Source organism: Diabrotica undecimpunctata, chromosome 9 (genome assembly GCF_040954645.1).
Source record: "Diabrotica undecimpunctata isolate CICGRU chromosome 9, icDiaUnde3, whole genome shotgun sequence".
Lineage (NCBI taxonomy): Eukaryota > Metazoa > Arthropoda > Insecta > Coleoptera > Chrysomelidae > Diabrotica > Diabrotica undecimpunctata.
In genome coordinates, this window is record NC_092811.1 from 39,309,360 (window position 1) to 39,323,599 (window position 14,240).

A 14,240-nucleotide genomic window follows, 5' to 3' on the forward strand; every position below is an offset into this window, starting at 1 on the left:
ATTAAGGAGCGTAAGCCATAGTTGGGTCATATTGACCCGAACAGTACATTTGTGTAGTTGAATCGAACGGGACAGCAGGGTTAAAGATGTCTTCCTTTCCACAAGACCATCGACTCATCTAACGAAAGTTGTCTATTAGGATGGTAAAATTTCTTCATCACATTGTTGAAATGTTTTATTACAGGTTTAATTTTAAAAAGACAATCTTCAGGGATTTGGTCACCTTCCATCCAAGTTGTACAAAAATTAAGACAACGCATAATTAATAAATACCTGTCTCTACTCATGTAGTTTGAAAAACAAGTTGTTAATAGTCTGTGTTTTTTCCAGTAATCTTGTAACTCAGGAAGTTTGACAGTACCAGTAAGTAAAGTTAATCCTAGGAACACAAGGAACTATTTTACTGTCAGTTCTTTCCATTTGGCGATTCTCGATCGTACAGATCCTTTACTAGTAGCCAGTACTTGAATGGCATAGTTATTACATTCACTCAGTACAGTTTCTAAAAATGCATCATCGAGTCATATTTACTGCATAAACAGTCATATGGTTCGTCACTAGGAGATTGAACTAATAGTTTATTTGTTCCCATAAAAGGAATATCTTTCATACCACTTATTTCGTTCCACGAATTTTCAGCCTGGATCTCATTTATACCCTCTAAAATCTCATCGTGCACAATCATTTCTGCTCTCTCTTGCATAAAACTCTCCTCATTTTCTGTAAGATCTGAATCCGAATCTCCATTATTGTAGAAATCTTCCACTTGAACTAAAAAATATTGATTTCAATTTTCTATAATATAGCACATTAAAGTTATCTACTTACATTCATCCTCGTCGTCTTCCTCACTTTCTGTATCAGAGTTATATAAAAACTCTGTCATTTCCTCAACCGATAATTTTTTTGGATTTCTTACATTTATGACTTTTCGCTTTTTCATACCTGAAGGTCCAGGTTGCTGTGAATCGCTCATTTTTTATAGAAAATCAATACAACACAAATTAAAAACTTATTAAAAATGTTATTAACACGACGTGCAAAATTAGGTACTATCCATAAGGTAATGTCAAAAATTATAGATTATATTTGAGATAATATTTATTTACGATATTTATTTATATTAATAATTTATTTACGAAAATAGGCAACCAGTTCTATAACGGACGGTTTACTGTGACAAAATAGACCTTTCTGCATGTGCGGGTTTATATTTGAAGTCACATTTACATAGGCCGCTATATCGCGCCCTCCGCATTTTATGAAACACTCTGAGAACGCGATATCGTGCTTTCCGCAGAGAAAAGTTTAATAAAAAAATACCTTCATCAAAAAACTTACAAAATTTTTTAACTTCTATCATGTATACACCTCTAAAATATCTACTGAAGCTGAGGCAGCTGTTGTTACTTTAAATATTACACTTGAGTATAAACTACCATCCTTAAACTGCATACATACCGGCGAGCTATATGCCATCTACCAACCTCTCACTCATATTAACTCCGGTAATGTATCCAAAGCTCTTATAATTACCGATTCCGTCAGTTCCATCAATACCATTAACCAGCTTTACTCAACACATCCAATTGCTCTCCAAAATAAAAAAGAACTAGCTGCCATACAAAACAGCAACCATACTATAGAATTTTTATGGGTTCCTTCACACATTGGACTTCAAGGGAACGAAGAAGCAGACAGGCATTGTCCAACAAGCAAGAAACAGTGAAACTACGAGTGAAGTGACAAATGTAGTGCTAAATGACTTAAAATCATTTGTTAAACTGAAGGTCGAAAATTTGTGGCAAAACCAGTTGGACAGTTTAAATTCAAAACTTTGCGAAATGAAAACATATGTAAAACCGTGGAAATATCAAATTTCCAAAAGACCTTATCAAGTCGTTGTTACTCGACTTAGTCTAGGACAGGAGTGGTCTAGTGGCACGGCGGTGTCTTAGAAGTGGCACGCGAGGACTTTTTGAAAAAATAAAAAAAAAATAAAAAAATTAACTTAGTAAAAAATTAAAAATTCGTCTTTTATTCTACGCCACTCTTTTATTGTATGCCACTGTTGTACGCCACTGCCTCGCGCTAGACACGTTCACGTTATTCATCGTTTTGTCGATTGTAGATGCCCGGTTGACTCAGTTCTCAGTTGATTCTCAACTTTTGTGTAAGACGCTTTAAGTCTGTTTGCCTTGTGAGATAGTGTTTTTACAGTTTATTTCCTTTTAAAACAATTGTTTTCGAAATGACCACGAGTAAGCCATCAACTTCAAAACGTGAATATGAGGACGATATTGCGATTCGTGAATTTAAAACTAAGTGGGAAGAACAGTTCTTATTTACTCATCACATCACTTCCAAGCCTTGCTGTTTGATATGTGGAATTTGTGTGGCAGTGCCAAAAAAATTTAATCTGGAGCGCCATTATAAGCAAGTTCATGGCGATTTCACCAACAATTATCCTGTCGGATCACGCCTACGAACCGAATTCATCGCCAAGAAAAAAAATCTTTAGCCGGACAACAATCTTTGTTCCAAAAAAGAAGTAATGAAATGAACACAATGGTGAAGACTTCATATGAACTCTCGCTGTCATTAGCACGCAAGAAATAGCCATATTCCGACGGAGAAGAGGTAATTAAAAATAGTTTACTAATATTCGCTCAAAATGTCGGTGATTCAAACATAAAACATATGGTGAACCAAATCGCTTTGTCCAGAAACACTGTCATGCGCCGAATTGATGATATGGGCCAGGATGTTGAAACACAAATTATCGCCGGACTACGAAAGTGCAAATATTTTTCACTGGCTTTGGATGAAAGCTGTGACATTACAGGTAATGCGCAGTTGAGCATATTTGTACGCTTCGTGACAGATAGTTTCGATGTTGTGGAGGAGCTATTAGATTTGCGCCAACTGGTCTCCACAACAGGACAGGATGTCTTGGATCAAGTGAAAAATGTTATTGAAGGTAGCAAAGTGGAGTGGTCGAAATTGGAGTCGGTTTGTACAGATGGAGCGCCTTCCATGGTTGGTCGAATCAAAGGATTTGCAACGCTACTTGAAAACTTTTTAGGAAGAAATGTTTTCAAATTCCATTGTATAATCCACCAAGAAGCATTATGTCCCAAGGACCTCGATCTATCCTCGGTGATTGAGCCTGTATCGCGGTGTATCAATAAAATACATGCTCGAGCTAGTAATCGACGACGATTCCGAGAACTTTTTCTGGAAGAAACGGAGGAGGCAGGTGAATTACTCGTTTATTGCAGTGTTCGATGGTTGTCCAAAGAGAATGCACTGGCAAGATTTTGGAATTTGAAAGAGTGTGTTTTGCAATTTTTGAATGAGAATGAGGAATTGCCAAACGAGTGCTCTCTGTTGAAAAATGAAGACTGGCTATGGGATTTAGCTTTCCTTGCGGACCTGATGGGACATTTGAACATAATAACTTTACTATTACAAGGAAAATATTGTATTTTCCAACCTTAGTTAGCCTCGTAAGCTCGTTCAAAAACAAACTATCACTTTTTTATTCAGATTTTAATTGAAAAAAAAACTCATTCATTTTTAATTCATGAAGGAATTAACCATCAAATTAAATAATGTTCCAAATTACGATAAGTTTAAAAATTTAATGTCAAGTCTTCAAAGCTCATTTATTACGAGATTTCAGGATTTCCAGGAAAAAAATAAAAATATTCAACTTTTCACAAATCCTTTTTCCATTTCACTTAAAGACGTTGAAAATTATCCGCCGGAATTCCAAATGGAAGTAATAGATTTGCAAAGTAATATTTTGTTGAAAAATAAACATAACGAGCTTGTTTCAAGTACGAGTAATTCAAATTATATTGAATTTTGGAAATACGTTTCCACAGTTGGTTTTCCATATCTTCACAATTTTGCTTTGCGGTATTGTTGTCGTTTTGGTTCGACGTATATTTGTGAAGAAATGTTTTCAATTATGAATGTTATTAAATCACAATATCGTTCAAAATTAACCAATAAACATTTTAAAAATCTAATTTTATTAGCTGTACCAAACATTGACACCAACATTCAAGATTTATTTAAGAAAATTCAGATTCACAAGCCACATTAACCACATCAACCATAAACATTTACTGTACTACTAGTAATAAACAATCTCGAGTAGTTGATAATTATATTTTTTTACTATTTAAAATAAAAAAAGGTCGTAGAAAAAGTATAGTATTCTACTCGCATGTAATGGCTAATAGTCACTCTGATGAATTACGACACTCGCTTTCGCTTGTAGCATTTTATTTTGAAGTCCCCTCGTATATGTGGTAATTGAAATCCCCTTATATATGCATTATAATAACGAAGAATTTTTTTAATGTTTCTTAGTTCGTATCCTCCAATTTAAAACCCAAATAATCTTTTTCGTTCTTTTTAGGTCGCCGCCGTCGATAATAAATCGTTTTATTGTTTGTTTATGTCACAGGCGCAAATTCTTCGATATTCCTTTGTTCAAACCGCCCGATATTGCGTTTTCAAATTAATTTACGTCTTAATTTCCGTTGTGTTTAGTTTATACCCTAAGTGCTTTGTTTGTTCTAACTTATGCGAGCAATTTTTAAAGATAATTTCGTCACTTTTGTTGGAGCCGCGGTGAAGAGCGGTGATCTGATCTAGAGCGTCATGTCCAAATTCAATTTGAATTTGTAGTTTTCTGTTTTTGTCCCTTTTCAGGGAAATCTTCGTCTTACGTTATGGAAATCAATTTTAGTAGCAGTTAATCGTCTAATTCTACCTGTTCCGGTTGTTAAAGAGGCAGAGTCATAAGTTTTGTGCTCCGTGCCGGCTTCGGCCTCAAATGGTCGATCCAATTTGCAGTGTGAGATCCAGTTCCTTTTGTTCGTGTGTTTGTGTCCAGAATTTAACTCCAGTTTCCAACCTCTGGAACTTGTTTTGTGTTATTGTGAAATCCAGGTAACATTTTTTTGTGCAAATTTAAAAGTATTTGTAACATTTAAAATAGTAAATTTTATGGTTTGACTTTTAGCTGTCATTTTATTTGTTCAGTTTTGTTTTAAATTTAATGTTAACATATGACAGCTAGCTTTATTATTTTTGATATTGATTTGTTTTGTTTTCTTTGAAAGAAAGGTTAACTTACATGTAAATTTTATAAGTTTTTGTAGTATCTCCAACTCCTGGAAATTTTAAACAGATGACACATGTAAGTTTTTTTTGTATTTTTGTATTTTGCAGCTATTGTTATTATATTTTTGTAATGTCTTTTTTGAGCATTTTTGTGTTCTCGATGTTTTGTAACTATTTGTGGTGACACAAAAATAAATGTTAAATTTTGTTTCTTAACATTTTGTTTATTCTTTTTTTTATTAACCCTTTTTTTGAGTTTTTATTTGAAAAAGATATGTTTTTTTTATGTTTAGTAATTATATCTCCAGTTACAACTAGCTGGTTGTAATAGGTATAATTAGGCACCTCAAGTGGCGCCCTATATTAAATTTCTTGAGGTGTTTCCGGTTTATTTTCATTCTGTTTGTCCCAAGAGATGTATGACCCTTTATTTCATTTTTCTGTAGTTGCCCCAATCCAAACCTCCTTGTCTTTTACTTATCCACGACCCCAGCTCTCCAACTAACCCCTGAGTGCCCGTTCGCACAAGTAGCTTTTATTTTGCTTACCCTATCTTCGCCCCAAGAATTTCTTCCCCCATCTTCTAGCCCTAATAGTAATACCCCTATGGTAGGCAAAACATATCGTTACACGCTCGTGTCGCAAACTTCATCATCGTGAGAAATAGCCATCATTACATGCTCGTGGAATAATATACTATTGTAGCTACATATATTTTTTGTTATTTCATACAAATTCCACCTACCTATTGAATTTTTTGTTAGAAAATTTTTGGTGGCACGACTAACTTTTATAGTGGCACACTGTTAAGAAAGTTTGGCCACTCCTGGTCTAGGACATACCCGACTTACCCACGGGCATATAATCTGCCACACTAATCCTACTTTATGTGACAATTGTAATGTTCCACTCAGTGTTAAGCATGTCCTTGTAAAGTGGCCAAGATACCTGTTGCAGAAAAATGTAAATCGAACAATTGGTAAAATTCCTCAGACATTAATATACTTAACAACATTTAATATTTATAAGTAAATTATCTCATGTATTATGTACATAATGTCGCTAATAACCTCAGAGGTTGATGCGACAATATTTGTTAAAAAAAAACTTATTAAACTGTGCAAAATTTATACAAGAAAAATCCAACAATAGAAAACTAATAAGTATTTTTGAAAAATTTAAACGCAGAATGAAAGAATATATTATTACTGAGGGCCAAAAGTCCCTGAAAACTTCTATCATGTCTATTTTAATAAGTTACAGGGGTGAAAAAGAAGAGAAAATTTAGTGTGATTTTTAATTTCAAATATCTCGTTCAAAGAAACTTTTTGTTTATTCTAAGGGACTTTCGGCCCTCGGTAATAATTGTAATCTTTCATTCTGCGTTTAAATTTTTCAAAAATATTTGTTAGTTTCCTCAGGGAAAAATGAATGCATTTAAAAAGCATTGGCCCTAAATTTTGCGCCTACGCTCTTTATTTTCTTAACACATTTAGCGCCACGCTGTAATTGGTTATTCACTCCCTGGGACCAAACATATGAAATGCCTTTTTTTCTATAAATCTATTTTGTAACTGATAATTATTATATTTTAAACCATACTTTATTTTTCCAACTTTGTTCTTTGTGATTTTTTTTAATGCCCACCAGTGGTCACGTGCGCCCAGGATGTAATTTTACAGTGTGGGACCAAATGTCCACCAGTGGTCATGCATTTTATTGTTTCTTTTGTTGCAGATTTTAAACAATAATGGCAAGAAGAGGTCTTACAGAAGAAGAATTGCTTCGGGAGTTGGAAAATTTGTCTGATGTTGAAGCAGAAGACTATTCCGACGACGACTCCACTGCAGATCGGAATTACTCATATGAAGGAAGCTCCTATTCAAGTGAGGATGAATTAGCTGTATCTGATGTCGAGGACGAAGCTGCTGAAGTTGTTCCTCTGGCCGATATTATACCCGAGACCAAGTGGGAGCCTGTGGCAGGAGACATATTGAAATTTAATTTTCTTGCTGCCCACACCGGTGTACACGAAAATATAATCCAGAAACTTCGTGGTGCATCTCCTATAACTTATTTTGAACACTTCATAGACGATGAGATTATCTCATTGTTAGTGGAAGAAACCAATAGATTTGCTGCGCAAAGAAATACTGCGAATGATGCTGCCCCAGCAGGAAGCCAAACTCCAAGACTTAATAAATGGGTTGAAACTGATCCTATAGAGATGCGCAAGTTTTTGGGTATCGTTGTATGGATGGGACTTATGCATTTGCCAAAATTGAGGGATTACTGGAGCACAAAAAGAATTTATGAAAATGGAATTCCAAAAATAATGAGCCGCAATAGATTTGAGATGTTACTTTCGATGTTTCATCTATCAAATAATGAGCAGCCAATTAATCCAGAAGACAGGCTTCACAAAATCTCAAATTTTTTGAACTTACTAGAAAAGAAATTCAAAGAATCGTATAATCCCGAAGAAGAAGTTTGTATTGACGAAAGCAACGTACCATTTCGAGGACGTATTTATTTCCGACAGTACATTCCTAATAAAAGGCATAAGTATGGGATAAAGGTTTTCAAACTCTGTGTTTCTGGAGGCTATACATGGTCGTTTAAAGTCTACACAGGCAAAGAAAGAGCAGACGATGTATCAGTTGCCGAAAAAATTGTCACGACACTGATGGAGGGACTTTTTGATACAGGTAGAACTTTATATACCGATAACTGGTACACTAGTGTTTCGCTGTCTAATAGTCTCATTCAACGGCAAACACATTTAGTAGGAACCCTAAGGACAAACAGAAAATATAATCCCCCAGATGTGGTAAAAACTAAACTGAGAAAGGGTGAAGTCGTGGCCCAACAAAACGAAAATAAAACAGTTGTCTGCAAATGGAAAGATAAAAGAGATGTTCTTATGCTCAGTACCAAACATGACGACTCTATGGTGACAGTAACTCGCAGAGGAGGACAAGAAGTTAATAAACCAGCGATAGTTGTAGATTACAACAAAAGAAAAGCTTTTGTCGACCAGTCTGACCAGATGGCATCTTATGCGCCATACATGAGAAGAACCGTCAAGTGGTATAAGCGACTCGCTTTTCATTTTGTTACTGCAACAGCTATGGTAAATGCTCTGCATCTATATAACAAAATTAATAATAACAAAATGGGCATAATAGAATTCAAAGAAAATATCATCGAGGCTTTGGTTTATCAAGATTTAAATCCAATTCTATCAAGGCCTTCCACTTCCAAGATAAAACATTTCCTGAAAGAATACGAGGGACAAAAGAGGGTTACCAGAAAAAGGTGCAGTGCATGCTACAAGACTATGTCTCAGCGACAAAATCCAGCTTATGCTCGAGAAAATGCGAAAAAAATAAATACATATTGCGATACATGTAACCTGCCAATGTGCCTCGAATGTTTTCAAAAACATCTGGCAACTATCTCATTTCCAAAAGTTTAATTTTTATTATTTTTGTTGTATTACGTTAACATTGCTGGTTTTATAATGTTTTGCTCACTTTGTTCGTTTATTTGTATTAATATTAGGATAAAATTCCATTTATTTTTGTAATATACTATCTAAAAATACAAAATTGTATCAGTTTTTTGCACGGCTCAAAATCACAACTGATACATTCATTCTGCTCGGTCCATGTAAAATTCTGTTGTTTCCTGGGACCACTGAATACGTCAACATACGTCAAACTAATATAAATCGTGTCCACGGGTGACCACGGTGACTTGAAGCAACCGACATCAAATGCTCACCGGTGGGCACTCGGTCTTAATGGAAATAATGAAAATGCCCACCGGTGGGCACATGGCGCTAAATGTGTTAAAGAAACTCACCTTTTCCATTAATTAATTAATTAATTGTACCTTAATGTAACATGTCCATGCTAATAACCATTAGCAGTTAATGCGACTGATATTAAATAAATAAAAAAAAATCCTTTACAAATAGTAAAATATATCACAATAAACATGAAATTATTGAGCAGACTCTATATAAATGCTGCAATGACTTCAATCAAAGAAGTAACTTCCGTCAACGTTAGCGGCCATTAATTTTTTTAATGTCTATCCCTTTTAGTTTAAATCTAGTGTCGGTAAATTAAACATTAATTAGATAATTAAATAATTGACAGATAATTACCAATCGGTAGGTGTGAAATTTGCCAGTGGTATTTACCAATTCCTTATTGAAGTGTGATTGCTTTTTTTAAGTGTCGTTATTGTCTAATCTATAACTTTCAATAGGTTAAAAGAATGTTCAATACTAATTAAAGAAATTAAAACATGGTATGGCGAATTGAGAAATTGTGAATATTGGAAATATTCGAAAAGTTCCAATATTTAAAAATCTTAAAGTTGAGCCAATATATATTTGGTATTAAGAGAAAGTAATAAATCACTGTCACGAGTAATATATACTTTAACTGTAGAAGTAAATAAACGGACTGACTCTTTCAGGATAATATTGTCACAATTAAATATTTTTTTTATAAAAAAATTATTAGAATTTCTGCGAAATGAGCAACAATTACTGAATAAATATTTGAAGAATCAGAAGGAGTAATAAACCGACTTTATTTTCAGTTGGTATACAAAACGCAGGATTTGTAGACTAGAACCATAACATGGAAAAATATTATTTTTTTTATTTAAAGACAAAGTCGCGCCCACCTAATAGTCCAGGCGGAATATGTTTTGAATTTTAAATTTTCCATAGTAGGAGTCTTTTTTTTAACAACAATCGTTTCAGGATGTATCTTGTATTAATAATCACGATATGCTCCAGTTCCAAACCTTGTGCTTAATTTGTTGTTTAACAAAGTCTGAAAAAAATTTTTTTGGCAAAAAAAATATTTTTGCTTTTTGTGCATTTGTGCAAAATTTCGTTAGGATCGATTTAATAGTTTGTGCATATTATTTTTGCAATCCAGGGATTTCAAAAAAATGCAAATTTTCAGAATTATGTTGGGAAAGAAGAATCTCAACATCCTTTTACAATTGTTCCTAGATAATTCTTACCTCGAATCCTTACTCAGAAAAATCATCTTTAACATCCTCTGTTATACTCAACACACAAGTGAACTCTCCCCAAAATACAGGTGCTATGAAAGTTATCTCTGATTCCCATTCACTGACTAACAATATTCCTAAAATATCTTTTGTATCACTTTCATTTATTAAGGATGTCTCTCCCAAATTGACCAGAATTTTTGCTCAATACTTACCAAATGTAAAAATTGCTTATAAAAGCACTATAGTTGTGGGATTTTTATACAAGTCATTGAAAGACAAAGTACCTAACTCAGATAAAAGTGATGTTGTATATAAACTTAGTTGTTTAGGCTGTGAAGGTTCTTATATAGGTCACACCTCCCAAAAAGTTTCCAACCGTTTGACTCTTCACAAGAGTGACATTAGGTTACACCCTGATAGATGTTCCCTAGCCACAAATGCTAACACAGCAGGGCACTCTTTCGATTTTCCAAATGTAAAAATCCTATCCACGGAGAGCAAGTATTCAAAAAGATTGTTTCTCGAGATGGCTTTCATTTTTCAAGAAAAAGAAACCATTAATAAAAAGACAGATACCAACAATTTAAGCAACTTATACTCATTATTGTTAACTTTAATCGTCAACAATATAAGTTTCATTATATGTGAGATATATTATATCTCTTCTACTTCAAAATAAGTCTTTTTGCCTCTTATTTTTGACTATGACTAACATGACTAACAAAGAAAACAGGACTTCTATGTCTTATTATTGGTTATCAAAATACGATTTCATGACATTAGGCAATGAAGAACATCTTATATTCAAAAGACAAAATCCTAAAGACCCTGTAATACTACTTATACTGTGTGGATAGTTTAAACACCGAGAGATCGAATGTAGTATGGAATGATGAAACTCAAATCACAGGGGTATTACTTAAACAACCTGAAAATCCTGAAAATTTTGAAATCTTAATACTGATACGAATCTAATAAGTAATAATTTAAGTAGAAATTCTAGTGGCTGAATCTAGTTTCTTAAATCTAGGTGACAATTACTCTACAAATGTTGATACTAATAACATTGACGAAGAATCTAGTCAGTTAAAGAGGACTGGTTGAACCAATTTGTGTCACATATCAGAATCCTACCATTAGCGACCATAGCCGTAAGTCTTGCAATAATCCTGTTCATATTATATGTGGATTGTCTGTAGTAGAAAATGAAGGTTTTGGTTCCACAGTATTGTGTTTTAGATGCCAAACGGAAGAAAACATACTATTTCAGAGAAATGAGGCTCACAAATGTTTAAAACGTGCAGCTGAAAAAATGATTGAGAACACAGCAAAAAAACTAATACCTCTACTTATTGGCAGTAGTGTCCTGATAAGTGTACCGAAAGTGGATCGTGGACCTTTGGCCATCAAAAATATCAAAGGAAAAATTGTGGATTTTAGGAATGGAGTTTATAGAATAGGTACAAAAACAGAAACTATTAAAATAAATTGGTTTGTACGACAAGAATTGCACTCGTCAAAGGAAACTATGATGATGAAATTTTAGATACTTCGATATCTTTACGAGAAGCTGTGACTATAGAATCAAAGTTGGGAGGGGGCGGGGGGTAAGGGGGCAAGGTTTTCAAAAATGCTCGTGTAAACCAGCACAAAAACAATGTTGTATCATGAGATGTGCTGACTTCAAGAAAAAAGTTGAACTTGACCAACTTAAAAAGCTGAAGTTATAAAACATATAGAATCTTTCCCAAAATATGAGAGCCACTACTCTAGAAGACACACAAGTCGACTCTATCTAGCCCCAACCTAAATATTAAACATTAAAGATCATACTTATGATCTTTATGCATCAAACAGAACAATGCCTGTATCACATTCATTTTATGCTAAGATTTTTAAAGAAGTTGGATATAAATTTAAAAATCCTAGTATTGTTTCAAGTAAGACTTGTGGTTATCTAGAAAACAAGAAAGAATCCTTTAATAGTGAAGACATACGTACAGCCGTGAATTAAGAGAAAAATAGACACCCTCAACTAGCAGAGATTGCCTATAATGAAAAAAAAGCACACATAGAGTTCTCCAGAAATAGTAGCGGTAAAATGGTTGTTTTAGTATTTGACTTGCAACAGAACCTACCAACACCCAATTTAAGCACAAATGTAGTCTACTATAAGATTGCTCTGTACATATAACCTTCACATCAGAAATTGCACTGAAAATACCATTTCATGTTTCATGCGGCATGAGGGATTGTCAGACCGTGGATCAGATCAAGTAACTTCCTGTCTTTTAAAATACCTTGACATCTTAGTGCATACAATTACAAAAGTTATTTTGTAGTCGGATTCTTGCCCTGGACAAAATAAAAATTACATTGTTGCAGGAGCACTATCTTTATTTGTTTATAGATCAAAAACCGTAAATGAAATAGAACACAAGTTCCTGAAAGTGGGTTATACTAGAATGGAATCTGATGCCGACCATGCGAGAATTGAGCGTGCCAAAAAATCGTCACAAATTGCAATAAGGATACCTCATGACTGGTACCAGCTTGTTAGAACTGCTCCTGGTAGGAAAAATTTCAAGTTATTGAAATGCAGAGGAAAGATTTTCTAGCGTATTTAAAACTTTTCGAAAATATCTATGTAAAGCATAATAAAGATGTGGATAATGAAAATGTGAAATGGCATTATACAGTGCTAGTCAAAAGTCCGTTCCCCCCTCGTATCTTTTGAACGGTTATTGCTATAATAGTGAAATTTGGAGGAAGGTAATAAACAGACGTAGGCTTCTCAACTAGTCATAACAGGTGACGTAATAGTGACAGATGACGTTACAGCGCTACTGTGACAGATAATTTCAAATGGGACCTTATGGCAAGTGATACTTCGTTTAAAAGGTATTGAAAATACCTATTCAGTCATAATAATTTTGTTTAAGTTTAAGCTCATTTTGATGAATAAATTAAATAAATACTAAAATTGTAGCTTCTCATTTAATTGATACATATTTAACAACCAGTTCTTATAGTAAGTGTTCAAAATATGCTCCATCTACTTCCTGACAGTAATGTCAACTCTTGTTGCACTTTCAAATTTGTCGGGGGAAATTGCCCTAAATTCTTCAACAATTCGTTGTTTCAAAATGTCAATATTGTCGGTTGCTGTAGCGTAAACTTTAGATTTCAAGTATCCCCACAGAAAAAAATCTAATGGTGTGAGGTCCGGTGACCGAGCTGGCCATTCTATCATACCTCGTCGCCCAATCCATCTACTTCCTCATGGAAATTATTTCCAAATTCACCAATTATTAACACAGCTGCTACTTGGTCGGCTACAGTACGTACCATTCTGCCTTTGTAAAAATTTAAACGTCTCGGTAAACAATATTTAAACTAAATATTAATTAAGAACAACTAACTAAAAACAACTTGACTAAACTTGAATTGACTAAATTAAGCAGCAAATGAAACTAAATATTCAGGTATAAACGCATTTGCAAACTAAAAGTAACTAGAGAATTGACTAAACTAAGTAGAAACAGAAACTAAATATTGAGCTATAAACGCTTTTGCAAACTAAAGACAACTAAAGAATTGACAAACGTCAAATTTTTTGACAAATAACCAAAGGCGGACGTTAGAATTTTTATTAATTAAATGTCAAACCAGAATTTTAATGTTTATTTTCTTTATTTATTCGTCAAAATCATCTTAAATCCAAACAAAATTAGAATGATTGAATAGGTATATTAAAATAATTGTACTTTCGCATTTAGTTAATAAATATTCTAACGTTCGCCTCTAGTTAATTGTCAAAAAAGTTGATGTTGATGTACAAACAATTAGAGAATTGAAAAATGTCAACTTTTTGACAAGTAACCAGTGGCGGAGGTTTAATATTTATTAATTAAATGCGAAACTACAATTTTAGTATTTATTTAATTTATTCATTAAAATGAGCTTAAACTTAAATAAAATTAATATGGTTGAATAGGTATTTTCAATATCTTTCAAACGAGGTATCACTTGCCATAAGGTGCTATTTAAAA

At 33.7% G+C, this 14,240-nt stretch overlaps 1 protein-coding gene across 1 annotated transcript; it reads left to right on the top strand.

Annotated features, from left to right (window-relative positions):
* Positions 1–2,700: 2,700 nt before the first annotated feature.
* On the top strand, positions 2,701–3,501 carry LOC140450540 (zinc finger BED domain-containing protein 5-like). The gene has a single exon (XM_072544196.1). It carries the CDS (start codon positions 2,701–2,703, stop codon positions 3,499–3,501), a length of 801 nt encoding a protein of 266 aa, XP_072400297.1.
* The last annotated feature ends 10,739 nt before the right edge of the window (positions 3,502–14,240 follow it).